This window comes from Nipponia nippon, unplaced genomic scaffold, assembly GCF_047370975.1.
Source record: "Nipponia nippon isolate SJK-2023a ecotype South Korea unplaced genomic scaffold, ASM4737097v1 scaffold_6, whole genome shotgun sequence".
Classification (NCBI taxonomy): Eukaryota; Metazoa; Chordata; class Aves; order Pelecaniformes; family Threskiornithidae; genus Nipponia; species Nipponia nippon.
In genome coordinates, this window is record NW_028262380.1 from 55944182 (window position 1) to 55957217 (window position 13036).

General features: G+C 42.8%; 2 protein-coding genes across 4 annotated transcripts in view; one reads left to right on the forward strand and one right to left on the reverse strand.

Annotated features, from left to right (window-relative positions):
- Positions 1-5276, forward strand: part of NFKB1 (nuclear factor kappa B subunit 1) — a 61227-nt gene extending 55951 nt beyond the window's left edge. For both annotated transcript variants that reach the window (XM_087736717.1, XM_087736718.1), the window contains exons 20-24: positions 704-828; positions 1656-1722; positions 2054-2226; positions 2362-2539; positions 3893-5276. In XM_087736717.1, coding sequence (XP_087592843.1) covers positions 704-828; positions 1656-1722; positions 2054-2226; positions 2362-2539; positions 3893-4080 — 731 coding nt within the window. In that variant the 3' untranslated portion in view covers positions 4081-5276. The remainder of the gene's footprint in view (positions 1-703; positions 829-1655; positions 1723-2053; positions 2227-2361; positions 2540-3892) is intronic.
- MANBA (mannosidase beta) overlaps positions 2383-13036 on the reverse strand; it is a 67453-nt gene continuing 56799 nt past the window's right edge. For both annotated transcript variants that reach the window (XR_015699718.1, XR_015699717.1), the window contains 9 exons: positions 10275-10450; positions 9748-9953; positions 8079-8198; positions 7331-7434; positions 6459-6582; positions 5283-5380; positions 3346-3486; positions 2671-2727; positions 2383-2519 (listed from right to left, as the gene is read on the reverse strand). The gene's annotated coding sequence lies outside the window, so the exon portion shown is untranslated. The remainder of the gene's footprint in view (positions 2520-2670; positions 2728-3345; positions 3487-5282; positions 5381-6458; positions 6583-7330; positions 7435-8078; positions 8199-9747; positions 9954-10274; positions 10451-13036) is intronic.

Here is a 13036-nt window from a genome sequence, read left to right on the forward strand (position 1 = left end):
ATTGTGTTAGTCAAGGAAAAAAATCTCTTGAGCACTCTGAGAAGGTTTTTGAGTATTATTCCTTTTGTAGCTTTTTATAGCTGAAGAAGCAGAGAAGAGACCTCATTACATAGTTGGGATAAGCGTTGGACTGCTTTAAAAGCAAAAATAGGTCACTGAAGCATAGGGCTTGTTAGTGTTTCCTATTTCATATCGTTGTGCAAGAGTTAGTTTTGAATATTTATTGGAACATTTTTTCAATTGTATTTAGACCCCTAATACCTGATTTTTCTCCTTCAAAACAGAAATCCAAGCCTCCCAGTGCTCTGGCTGTGTGCTTGGTCTTTTAATAATACCCACACTTTCTCTGACGCTGTAAAAAGCAGCACCACACCATCGCTTCCTCTCATACGCGCTGCACTCTGAGCCAAGAAGGGGACTGGCAGTCAGGCTGTATAATCACGGCCCTTTCTTTGGGCCCTAACATTCTGCTTGTCACTTTTCCCCCTCTTTCTTTATAATGGAGAGTAGCATTATACAGGGATGTGACAGCATTTAACTTTAGTTGATAAAGTTATTTGGTGACTTAATATAAAATATAATTTAGCTTGAGTAGCTCAATTAGCAGCTCTGCCATTCAGAACTTAGAACACATATTTTAAATATAGTTGAAAAGCAACTCGAAGCCTTTTCTTAGGAATCTTTTTGCACACTTGTTTGCCAGGTGCAAATCCTCACGTCGAGAACTTTGAGCCATTGTTTGATCTAGACGACGTGAAAGATGATGAAGATGACGATGAAGGAATTGTGCCTGGAACAACACCACTGGATATGGCGGCCAACTGTGAGGTACGTGGTCTGGTTTTTTAATAATAAATGATGGTTCAGCCAACTCCTTTCACTGCATCCGCAGTTATTTCAGTGGTGACAAGCTATTAGTTCGCCATCAAAAAATAAACTCGTTCAGCCACAAAAACACCCCCATGAAATAGCACAGGAAGAAAGCTCTGCTTAACAGACTACTTCTACTGAACAGGCATGACCAGGCGCTTCTTGAAATAGTTGTGCTGCACTCCTCTTCAGTATGGAAAGGTATATTTAGCTGGTTGGGCAGCTTGGGTTTGAAGGGCCACATTCAGAGTGAGACACTCCCTAGTGGGTTTCTTTGATGCATGTTCTTCAGAATTGCAGACTTTGTGCGTAGGGAAAATAATACACTCGTGTGTCCTACCCAAACAGCGACTAGGCCGTAGCTGAGTACGTGCAGTTGGTTTGGTGTGAGCGTAAGGTACAAGCAGTCAGCATCTCTGCTCACACAGAGCTGGGCAGTGGTACTAGTCTTAGGTGAAAATCCTAACCCAGGCTTTGTTTTAAATTACTAGTTGCAGACAGGCAATAACTCCTTACTTAGCCACTGCTACTGCCACTTATTTACTGCAAGGACTTCCTCTGTATCTTGAAAACAGTTGCCAAATGCCATAGCTAAAGGGCAAGGGAGATTAACTTCAAGATTTCTCCCTCAAGCTTTGCACAGGTCTTCTACAGGCTCTTTGGTCATACTGATCCTGGGACAGACTAACATTGTGCATTCACAGATGCAATACTACTGAGACTTGTCAACATCAGGGATACTAACCAGGTTTCTGCTAAATATTGACTTTAATGTATTCTCTTAGGTGTATGACATATTAAATGGCAAACCCTATGAGTCAGCAGTGGCTTCGGAGGACTTACTGACACAAGGTAACTTATAAAGACTTGACAACATCCCTCTAGTAACTGAGTACTGAAAGTGTACTTGCAGAAGACATTGCCCTGCACTAGCTTGTAACTGAAATGGGGAGGGAGAAGAGGTACCCTCCCACCCACTCATTCTCAGAATGAGCACGATTCTGTTCAGAGGTGGGTCACAAGGACACAAAGGAGCACACTTTCAGTGTTACAGCAAAACATGAGTAAATGCTGCGATTGATGGTCACTAAAATACTCTTTAATTTGGCTTTGTTTCTGCTTAGAAATGAACTGGTGCATGATTTGTGTAAATAATAAACTAACATATTGCTCTGTTCCCCAGGACATTTGAGAGACCTGAATGAAAGTTCCAAGATGCAGCTTTACAAACTACTGGAAGCGCCCGATGCAAACAAAAACTGGTCCACTCTAGCACAAAAGCTGGGTCTTGGCATGCTTAATAATGCCTTCAGGTTGAGCCCTTCCCCATCGAAAACTCTGCTAGATAACTATGAGGTAGGGTGGCTGTAACAAGTTACAAAGAACAGAGAGAGATGTAGAGAACATTGTCCTGCTGCACGGTGAGACAGTGCAGCCCTTCACTGTTAGCTAGCCTGGATGATGGTGAGCATGCGATGTCTTCTCTCTTAGGTTTCTGGTGGTACGGTTCAAGAGTTGATCGCTGCTTTGAGACAGATGGATCACACAGAAGCCATTGAAATCATTCAGAAAGCACTATCCATCTCGCAAAGTCCATCGCACCAGGAGGATGATACAGCAAAAGCTCTTCCATCATCATCACCACCTACCTTTGCAAACGGAGAGACAGGTAAAATTGACAGTAAAACACTAAGAGCTGTATTTAAAATATTTTTTCAATTCTCCTCCCCACCCCCCTCCCACCCCTTGGACTGCTGATCGATTGCATAGTTTCTTACATACAACGCCCAAGCTGCTTACCTGTTTCAGAAATACTTCACTGCAGCAGGACTTCCTTGTCGTCGGCATTTGCTAGGCCTAGAAGAGAGGGGAAAAAATGGACCATTTGAAGCAGTAGCCCTACATTACAGTATTGGCTGTATATACAGCCAGTATACTGGCTCCCTTTTCTAAAACCAGACAGCTGCCATTTACTGATGGTAAATCCTTGGATGTACTAGGGAGAAGTTTCAAAAGATAAACTAGGGAATGATCTCCCAGGCCTGTACAAGTGCCATTACCTGTTGACACCCCCCCATCTAGATAAATGAAAATGTAACAAAGACCTTTGTTCAAACACTGGTAGTGCTGCCAGCATCCTAATGTGGAAATGTACAGCCTGTGTGAAAATAACGTAGATAGTTCTGGAAAGAAAAAAGAAACACCACAGTAACTCCATCCTTGTCTAACATTGCTGGTTTACTCTCCATAGAAAACGGTTTGTTCAGTCCTGGAAGGAACCTTCACACCTGTCCAGAAATGTGCTTGTACACATATTGCCTCTTTAGATTAATCTTGAAGGGTAAGAGGGGTTCTGCTGCTTTGCCAGATGAATGGACTGTATCACATCATTTATTTTAGATAGTTGTTTAGAAAAATAAAACTGAATTCTAATACGCTGACCACTGTTGTAGTCACACCGAGCCCACATCATACCTTCAACTCGGATACAGGTCTCTTGCAGTCAGGCACTCCTTTTTGTGGATCTTGCACAGGCAACAGCTGCTGCTGACTTCTTCGTATTTCAGGCTCACTTACTAGATGAAAATTGTTCAAGTATTTGTCTCAAAAAGAAATCTGTAAGTGAAATAACATGAGCAAGTCTTAGGAGCCTCACCCCGGAGCTGTATACTTGCACAGAGTCCAGGAATCTGAGAACCAGAGAACCTTTTGCCCTGCTACTGCCGCACCCGGGCAGAGTCCTGACTAGTGCGGTGACAGCATCAGCGTCAGCAGAGCACCAGGCTTCTCATCCCATCCAAGCTCCAGCTGCAGTTGATCGCTGCCAGCAGTGCATCAGATCACCTGCGTTGGTCAACTGAAAATATTCAGCACAGCTTTTCTTCTTACAGTATCTAAAGTTAGAGTTAATTTTCCTATAGAAGAGCTTTAACCTATTCATTTGCGTTCCTTAGGCTTTTCTGAAAGCAACGTTACTGAATCACACAAACAGTAATACGTTTCCCTTTTCTCTCTCCCTCAGGCGAGCTTTACAACAGCAAATTTCAAGACAACGAAAGCATGTGTGACAGTGGTGTGGAGACCTCCTTCCGCAAACTGAGCTTTACTTATGCAGACTCTCTGAACAGCAAGTCATCAGTAACACTTAGCAAAATGACTCTGGGCTACGGACATGAAAGTTCAGTGCAAAGCAATTATATAGCCAACTAGTAATATTCAATTAGCAATATGCAGTTACAGGAACAAACGTGACATTTAAAATTACATCAGTGTCATCCTGGCCAGAGGGAAGTGAATTCGGAACCAAAAGCGCACTGGAGGAACCACACGCGAACCTGAACCAATGGTGACTTCAGCATGCGACGCCTAGCTGTTGCTTCCTTCCTCAAGTACATTTCATTTTATTCATTTACCAGCCATATACAATAACCAGGGCTCTACTGCTGCATTAATACACAGGACTGGACACTGAACGACTGACTGAGCTTTTCTGGTTTGCAAGGATTTTCTTTTATAGATGAAAGTCACTCCTTGTTAATGCATAATACCAACTCACTTAATAAAAAGAGGTAAGGCACGCAGAGCAATCAAAGGATACGGTTTCTAGCTGCTCTCTTCCTAATTTTTGCAGCACAGTTGCATGAAAAAAGCTGATGAAATAGCTGGCAAAGAAATATCATCACTTTAATCACAGCAATGACAACTCCGAGAGAGAAAAGAGAATCCTAAAAACAGAATCTTGTATATTTCAAATAATGTATTTAAACTTAACTTTGGTGCCTCTTATTCAAAAAATTGTTCAAGTTTGGCATTTTCCTATTTGTACATAGTCTTTTTTATATCTGTTCCTTTAAAAAAAAAAAAGTGTGCTTTTAAAATGCTTATTTTTATTTTACTTTTATAATAAAACCCCAAAATGAAATCTCTTGTCTACACTTGCTGTAATTCTTACATATCTTCCAAGCAGAGTTTTTGAAGATGTATCGTTTTAGGAATTGATACAAAATTGTGCTGATTTCCAAGTACTAAAATAAGCTTTAAGACAGGTGGCTTGCAACCCTCTGTTTAAGTGTCTTTTATAGTGGGAGACCAGGCGCATCAGCTACTGCTGAGCAGCTGTGCTTTGGAACTAAAGCCTCTGACTCATGGGCTCTTTCAGTTCTGTTCTCATAATTACGGCAGCAGAGAACCATTTACACTGAAACCAACTATTTAGCATCTCAGCGAAACTCTGACGAGACTGTTCTTCTTTGGGCTATCTAGAAACTCCTCTCACAACTCTGTTCCTGAGCAGTATTCCTTCTTGTTGCACGTTAATTCTGAGGCGGTGAGTGTATCTGTTACAGATGTTGGCCCTGCTAAGCATACAGAGAGCAGATTTCAGGATGAAAAAGCAATGAGCAGCACCATACCATTATCACTCAGTTTAGCCCGTTTTCTTGGCACAAAGATGGAGACTGACAGTGTTGTTCTTGGCTCAGCTCAGTCTTCAGTAACCTGGGTGTCACTCCTGAGAAAACAAATCGAGATAAGCCTTGAGAATTGTTACATTTAGAGCAGTATTTGCTGTAATGAATTAAACTATGAGTAATGAAAAAAAAACCTTGTGAAATAATTTCATGTCCAGCTGAACTACTGACGGCGCTCATTACTTCCAGAGAAACAAGATGCACACCAGTAAAAAAATGGCATTCTTTCTTTCAGTTATTGTATGCATAACCTACATAGGCAGCATCAAAGGTGTATGGATTTTTGTTCAGTTAATGTACTCGTCCAGTGTTCTCTTTACATTCCAGCCGTAACAGAAATGGACAAAGGTTCTCATATTCTGGGGGTAGAGGAGCTTTTTGAGCCCTAGCAGAGCTGCTGTCCGAGTTAAACGTACCTTCTGCGGCCACAGAACTTCCAGCACAGCTCAGGGGGCTGACAGAGACTTTCATTGAGGTTTCTACAATCCTGCAGGTCACCAGGGCATCCTGGCTGTTGCTTCATGCCTTTTAGCCTTATTTCTGACCAGCTCTGCTTTTAAACCAGAGGACACCTGCGTCTGTATTTCCTTAAGCACTTCATGACCAAATGCTGCATAATAGCTATTCATCATGTTAGTGATCATGCAAGGAACAGTGGGACATCTCCCCCAGGCCCTGTGTATTCAAGTGCTTTAAATGGCAGCCTGGCAGCTTCTCTCCTTGCAGCATCTCAGTTTCAGTCTATTTAACAAAGGCTTTGCCCTTTTTTTTTTTTTCCCCCACTAATTTTTTTTTTTTGCCTTTTTTCCTCACTAATTCAAACAGGAACACTAAATTTTTACAGCCGAGTCACGGAATAGGACAACTTTTCCCATCTGCATTAACCCTTAGCATCTTAAGTGTGTGTTGCAGACATGCCACAGAGTTTGTCATAACTAGGCAAGAGTAGGAGGTAGGACACGCTACAGAAAGTGGCACGACATCTACTAGGAGACGTTTGTGTCTTCTCACATAGTTCTCCTTTGGCAGAGCAGACCTACTGGAGAGCCTAGTGTTCACCTCGAGCAGCTCAAGTAAAAGAAAATGCTAACACACACAGCTTTACTCTTTCTGCTTTACCTTTTTTCTTAGTAGTAGGTGGTCATCCTGTACAGGGCATGCTGATTCTTGTACTGATGGCACCCGGGAGAAGGTCAGGCTCCTTGAAGGTATGAGGATGAAGGCAGCATACAGAGGAACCAGGCTTAGCAGGAGAAAGTGTAAGCAATGCAGACAAGTCTTAACAGAAACATTTAAAGCAGATGTGTTCTTCCTAACGGGTAACCGTCAAGATACATTTATGTATGTGCCTCATCATCGTATCTGCTTACTTCAGACACAGATTTATCTTGCCCAGAAAGGAAGTGCCATTCCTATTTCACAAGTGTCATGGAATAAATGAAAAAACAGGCCTGCAGGAACCCAGGAATTCACTGCCTGAGAGCTCCTGTCTACACCTGGCTTGCTTACAGAGAGAAACCTCTCTCACTTAACTGCTAAAAAGAGGGTAGTAATGGTGTAACTCAGCCTTGTGTTCTCATTCAGCACAGTAAGTCAGCATGTGGACCTCTCTACACCTTGTGGCACAGGGTATTGTCCCCGTTCTATTTTGTATTACCACTGAGGAAACAAAACTGAGAAGGGTTCTTATTCACTAAGTAAGTTCTTCAAAGTCCGGAATAAGTTGGGGATTTTTTAAGATACAGCAAGAACGGAGTTTCTGGAGTTAAATTTTTTCCATTAGAAGTTTTAGGCAAATTTCCCCAGCAAGCTGTCAAGCTCTTATTTACTCAGAGCAGGGCATCTCTGCACTGTGGCAGGATGAGCAGAAGTACTGACTAGGCTCTTCTAATGCACCGCATCATAGTGCGGGAAGCCTGGCGTGTACTTGCATTAGCAATTAAAGCATTGAGGCTGGAGGTATGTATGGTCAAAAAGCATCAACCACCAACCTCAAACTGATCCTTAAAAGCTGATTTCATGGGTTTGTCCTTCTGAGTGCTAGTGACACTTCCTGTTGCTTTGACAGCGACTGCACAGATTTATCTGGAAACACCTGCAATATTCAAATGGATCAATATTAAAATAAAAAAAGGTTATCTAATTAAGCTTTTTTTTCCTGGAAGGTAGAGAAGCGTAACCTTTGGGCATCCTCAGTCAAGCTTAGAATTAAATTTTAGATTAATTACAGTGACGATCAAAATCTGAAGTAATTCTAAACTTAATCTGCACCTGCAGTAATTGGAACTTGCAACATTATTTTACTACTGTACTGCAGTAATAAACACCAGGAACTTGTGGAACGCAGCAAAAGTAAGTTGTGACAACAGAACACTACGGATCTTTTTTTGCATTTGATGTAAAAAGGATTATTCAGAAAGTTAAGCTGCCCTTGATTCTAGATTGGCTGCCACAGGTCTAAGTTTCTGATGTCATGTCGGGATGTATTTACAAACTTGGAAATCAATGCGATAGTGGGAAGTTCTAGGCAGCATTCTGAGATTTTGTGGACTGCAGGAAGGATAAGAATCGTGCCTGCGTGGGGTGGCGTATGAAGTGTCTTTTCTCCCTTTTCTGGGAAAGTGAAATGCTGTTTACCTATGTTTAAGGAAAAAGAGCAACTCTCCTCGCTCCCTCCAACTAAGTGACAGAAATGGTGGCGTGCATTCGTTAGCTCAGGGTGCAATGGTCAATACTCACCCAGCAGCCACAGCTTTTGGCTCTTCCGGAGCACACGATCATCTCTTACAGTAGAGCAGTTCCAGAGTAATTGCCAAAGGCACGGTCCGAACTTTGGCTGGCTTCAAAAGATTCCTGCAGCTACAAGCAAAAGACAGCTTAAGTTCATTACTTAGGAGTTGCTTTTCTGTATTCAGGGTTATGAAGCAGCTGATGCCCCGCTTAGAGCTAGGCTGTAGTACGTACATTATTCAAAGCCTGTAGAGGTTTCCCCACGGACTCATTTAAAAGCAACTGCTATAGAAATTTTTCAGCCATCCATTTACCCTTACTATTTTCACAATACAGAAGAGCACTAGCAGATCAGTGGACTTCATTACACACTGCAAAGGAAAAACACTTGAGACTGACTTAACATCGGTTAACCTGTGGCCCGCAGCGGCACTTGCCAACATTCCATTTGAGTCAGCACACACACGCACACGTGCACACGCACAGAGTAGTATCGTGCCCTCTGGGCTAGCTAATACAACAATGTTTGCCAGAAAGACAGGAGCATGACTAATGCCTCGCTTCTCTTTCAGATGTGCAATCTCCTCAGTATCTTCTTGTCCTCAGGATCCCAGGGAAGAAACTCTACATTTAGCTACAGTACAACCCAAAATCTGTGGCCAGAGCACTTCCAGATGGGTGGCAGATGGCTAGATACACAAACCACACCACTGTCCTAAACACTGGGCCTGCTACTTCATGGAAGCTCCTCTGCTGTCCTCAGCTCCTCACCAGTGATCAGGCTGGGCAACCCAACCACAGCTTCCTACCGTCCTACCAGTACCATGGAACAACTCTTCACAAAAGATCAAGCTTTCCGCTCTCTTTCACAGGAAAACACCTGAGGGCTGGCTCATACCATCGCTCTTTTACAGTTTTAAACCTTTTAAGGTTTTGATTTTTCACGACCATGAAAAAGGATTGAAACTTCCAGCTCCTGCATCCGACAACAGCATGCTTCCCCACCAGGCTGGCAGCTCGACAGACTGCGCTCATTCTTACTTAGAGCTCCTGTTCTGGATTACCCAGCTCCCCACCAGGTCACAGAGCCTGGCTCAATCCACAGGCCAGTGGTTCTAACACACAAGGGTAACGTCCCGTCTACCACAGCCATTCCCCTCAACAGCCAGAAAGTAAAAAAGCTACACAAAGGAAGAGCAATACTGAACCATGTATGGTCACTTAAGTTTTGTTTTTCCACCCTAATTAAACTAAATTGGGGCTTTCATTTCGCTATCTTGTAACACCTGACTGGAAAGCAAAGTTATATAAACGTGATTCTGTGACTGGAACATGTCCTTAAACATTCAAGCCGCAAGTTCCTGGATGACTCAACTTTACCCCTCAGAGGGTAAGAAAGAAAACTGCAATTCTGACAACATAAAGGCTGGCTTGTAAGCTACAGAACTGAACTGTCCTTTACTGAGAACAAGAAACTCACTGGCCTGTTCCTCTGCACCTGACACTGCTACAGGTCACTGAAGTGGTCTCTGCTACACATCTTCAAAAACAAAAGGGAACTAACAGAAGTAAAAGTACTGAAGACAGACATGGCTCTAAGGCAGAAAAATTGTCCAGGCCCCAAGGTATGCAAACAGCAGGTAACAACAAAGACTGGCAAAGAGCTATGAACACTTACTTGGAGAGGAACTTCAGATACATTCACATGCTTCTTTCCTGGAAAAGATGCAGAAGAACTTGGACAAGCTTCCAAGGAAGTGCTCCAGTAAACTGGAGCGAAATAAGTTGACTGTCTTCTTCCGTGGCAGAAAGTACCAACAAAGAGGTGTCCTCTAAAGCTCAAAATGGTCTCTGCAGGTCCTGAACGGGTTCAGAGCCAAATCTCTGCCGGAGACCAGTTTCAGGACAATGAATTAGCCAATGCCATACAGCTTTCTTCCAAAACCTGCTCTCAAGTTCTGTTCTGTAAGGGTATTTGTCATGGCTCCTGCTGAGGGGAACTCTGACGGCTGCTTTTGCCATCCGTGGACAACAGCCCAGAGGGAGCCTAGAAGCAAACTAAGGCCATCAGCACAAGCAAATCCAGTGATTCCTTGAATAAAACATTGCGAGGCTGCACCCTGAAAGAATACTGATGAGGCTGTTCCCCTCTACCCTTGCCACCGATCCTTTAATGACACTGAGGACAAGCACCACGACACTTACCAAATGCTCTTCCTAATGCTCCTGCTGCTGATCCCCAGCCCATCAGGTACAACTGGCAATACAGGTGCTGCCCAGTAGCTGCAACAACACTCAGATGGCTACAGATGGATGTGTCGATAGGAGCGATGGATACACTGAAGATCTCTTCACTGCTGCATTCCTGCCTTTGCCCTGATCTGAGACAAAGGCAGAACAATGTAACCAAGTAACAGCATGCAATGGTACCAAGGGGAAACGGTTAACCAAGATACATGTTACAGCCACTGCTGCACAGGGGAGACAAAAAAATAGCATCTATAAATACATACCTACTACAACACCAGGAAACCAAAAGAACATATTAAGGATATTAAGACAATAATGGAAGTGAACCTCCCCCATTAAATTCTGGTTTGAGCTCAAGCATTTGGCTTAAGCAATTGCTAATCTTCCATAACAGCATCTAGTGCTGAATTAAAGCTTTCCAGTGAGAAAGAATGGACCCACTCTTTAGGGAGCTTCTGACCTTCAAAAGTAACAATAATTTAAAAATTTTCTGAACCTTTTTATGCTAATCTGGTAACTGCAGAAAGCAACAGCAAAAAAATCCCCATTTTATAAAAGAATCCTCTTCTGCATAACAGTATTGATAAGCATTAGTTGCATAGCCACTTCATCAATTATTGATCATGGACCACATCATTTCTTTCATTGTTTTGCCTAAAATTCGTGACAGGGTAAATGAGGTCACAGTTATCCAAATTCATGGTTTATGGCTTCTAGCAATCCAAAAGCTCTTTTCTACATCTCTGAAACTTCACTCATATTCCGAGATGCACTAAAATCAAATATCATCGACCTTTCAGGTAGTCCTCTTGATTGTCTTGGAAGCAAGTAATTCTGTCAAAGTTCTATTTATCTAACAATATTAAGTGCCATTTTGAAATTCTGTCTAGATGTTGGTGGAAGAGACATTTCTACATCAATGTAAGAGAAAGACATCACCCAACCTGCCCTTTTCCTAACACACTGCAGCAATATTTATTAATCACGTTTATTCCATATTTTCTCCACATTTTTTCATCCTTACCTTATATTGACTCTATTGCTGCTTTGATTCCACTTTGATTCCAGGATACTGAAAAAACTGAAGGATTTTTCTTGCATTGTTGGCCCAGGACGCATCTCGGATAACTTTTAAATACCTTTATCAATATCTGCATTTTCTAACTGTTAAGTTTAATTCATGACTATCATTTTCCCTATTTATATTACATACCCTATAAACATTGGCACATACACATACATATTTTGATTGCTTTCATGTTTTCTTTCAACTAGGACAAGTTTTGAACCAGACAAGCCCTTCTATGCAACTGCAGTTAGTTGTTTTGGTGACCTAATAAAGCATTTGTAAGCAACTTCCACTTATCATTTCCCTTCTGTCTTTAAGTTTTTCCTCTTCCTCAGGAGTATGTCAGTTTTGGTTAACGCCCAATTCAAAAAGCACCAGAGATCGCCGAGCATCAGTCAACATGCTCATCTCTTTGCCCATTAAAACTGTGATCGCTGCAAGAAAACACCCCCCTGTTCCAAGTTCTCTAACTGACCAACGGAGCACACAGCCACTCTCCCCACACGTGCTCCAGACCCTCAGCACCACCAGCAAGCATCACCCACGCGGTGCTTTTACTGCAAAGGTGGACATCACCAGTAGAGCTTGTTCAAACAAATTCTACTGTAAAGTGCTGATTCTGCTAGGTGCTTTGCAAGAAAATTAATACTTGCTTGGACTGTGAGAGGATCCTTGTGGAGCCCCAGCAAGATCCCAGCTGCATTTCAAACCACACCTGACAGCCAAGCCCAATGTTTAGCAACCTGCCCACGGCACAGCTCGGTGGCCTGGATTTCCTGACAGCCAAACCCTCAGGCTGTCAGCTCCACAGGCTACAGCAGCCCCCCAGGCTGAAGCAAGCTTATTTTCTTTGTATCAGATGGCAAAGTGAGATGACATTTCTATGGGAAGCCTAAACACGTTAAAAACTTACTCAGAAACAAAACAGAAGGTGAAGCACCATTACTTTGTATGGACTAAGGAGTTCCACGTGCCACCAGATCTAATCATGAGTCAATAGTGTCTTCTATGGGGAACCCACACACAAAGAAGCAAAATTAAGATGTTGAGGTTTTCCTTTGTTGATGCCTGTATTTTAAAAGTCACACACACCAAAAAAACCCAAACAGAATTATGACACAATTTGCTTGATAAACAAAGCTAAGCCAGCTCCTCCTCTGGAGAGAGAGAAAGATCAGTGTCGAGCACAGGGTCACTAGTGAAGAATACCAGGAGGCAAGAGAATGGCTGCATAGCAATGTCTGAGCAAGAACAGCAGCCCCAGCACTACGCATCCACTAGAGAAAAAGCAGTCACTTGTAACTCTGTGGTTCTCTCACACAACCATTCCTCCTCTGTACTGCCTCCTTTCTCTTTGCACTTTTGGTCAACTCTTCTCCCCGTTCCTTCTCCCATGGCCAGGCATATCTCATACTATGCCACATTATGCAGGATCCCATGCAGCAGCAAAAGGTTTGTGACTGCACCTGCAGCCCTCTGGGAAGAGGCAAAGCTAGATGCAGAGTGCTCAAGGTTATTGCTCAACGCATGAGAGGAGAGAAGAAAACAAGTCTTGTACTCAATTCCCCTTTCAGAAGGGGGAAGAGATCTGCCTGATGTCTGACTACCCCATCCAGGTTTCATGTCTATTTGGAAGCCTGCCTTGCAG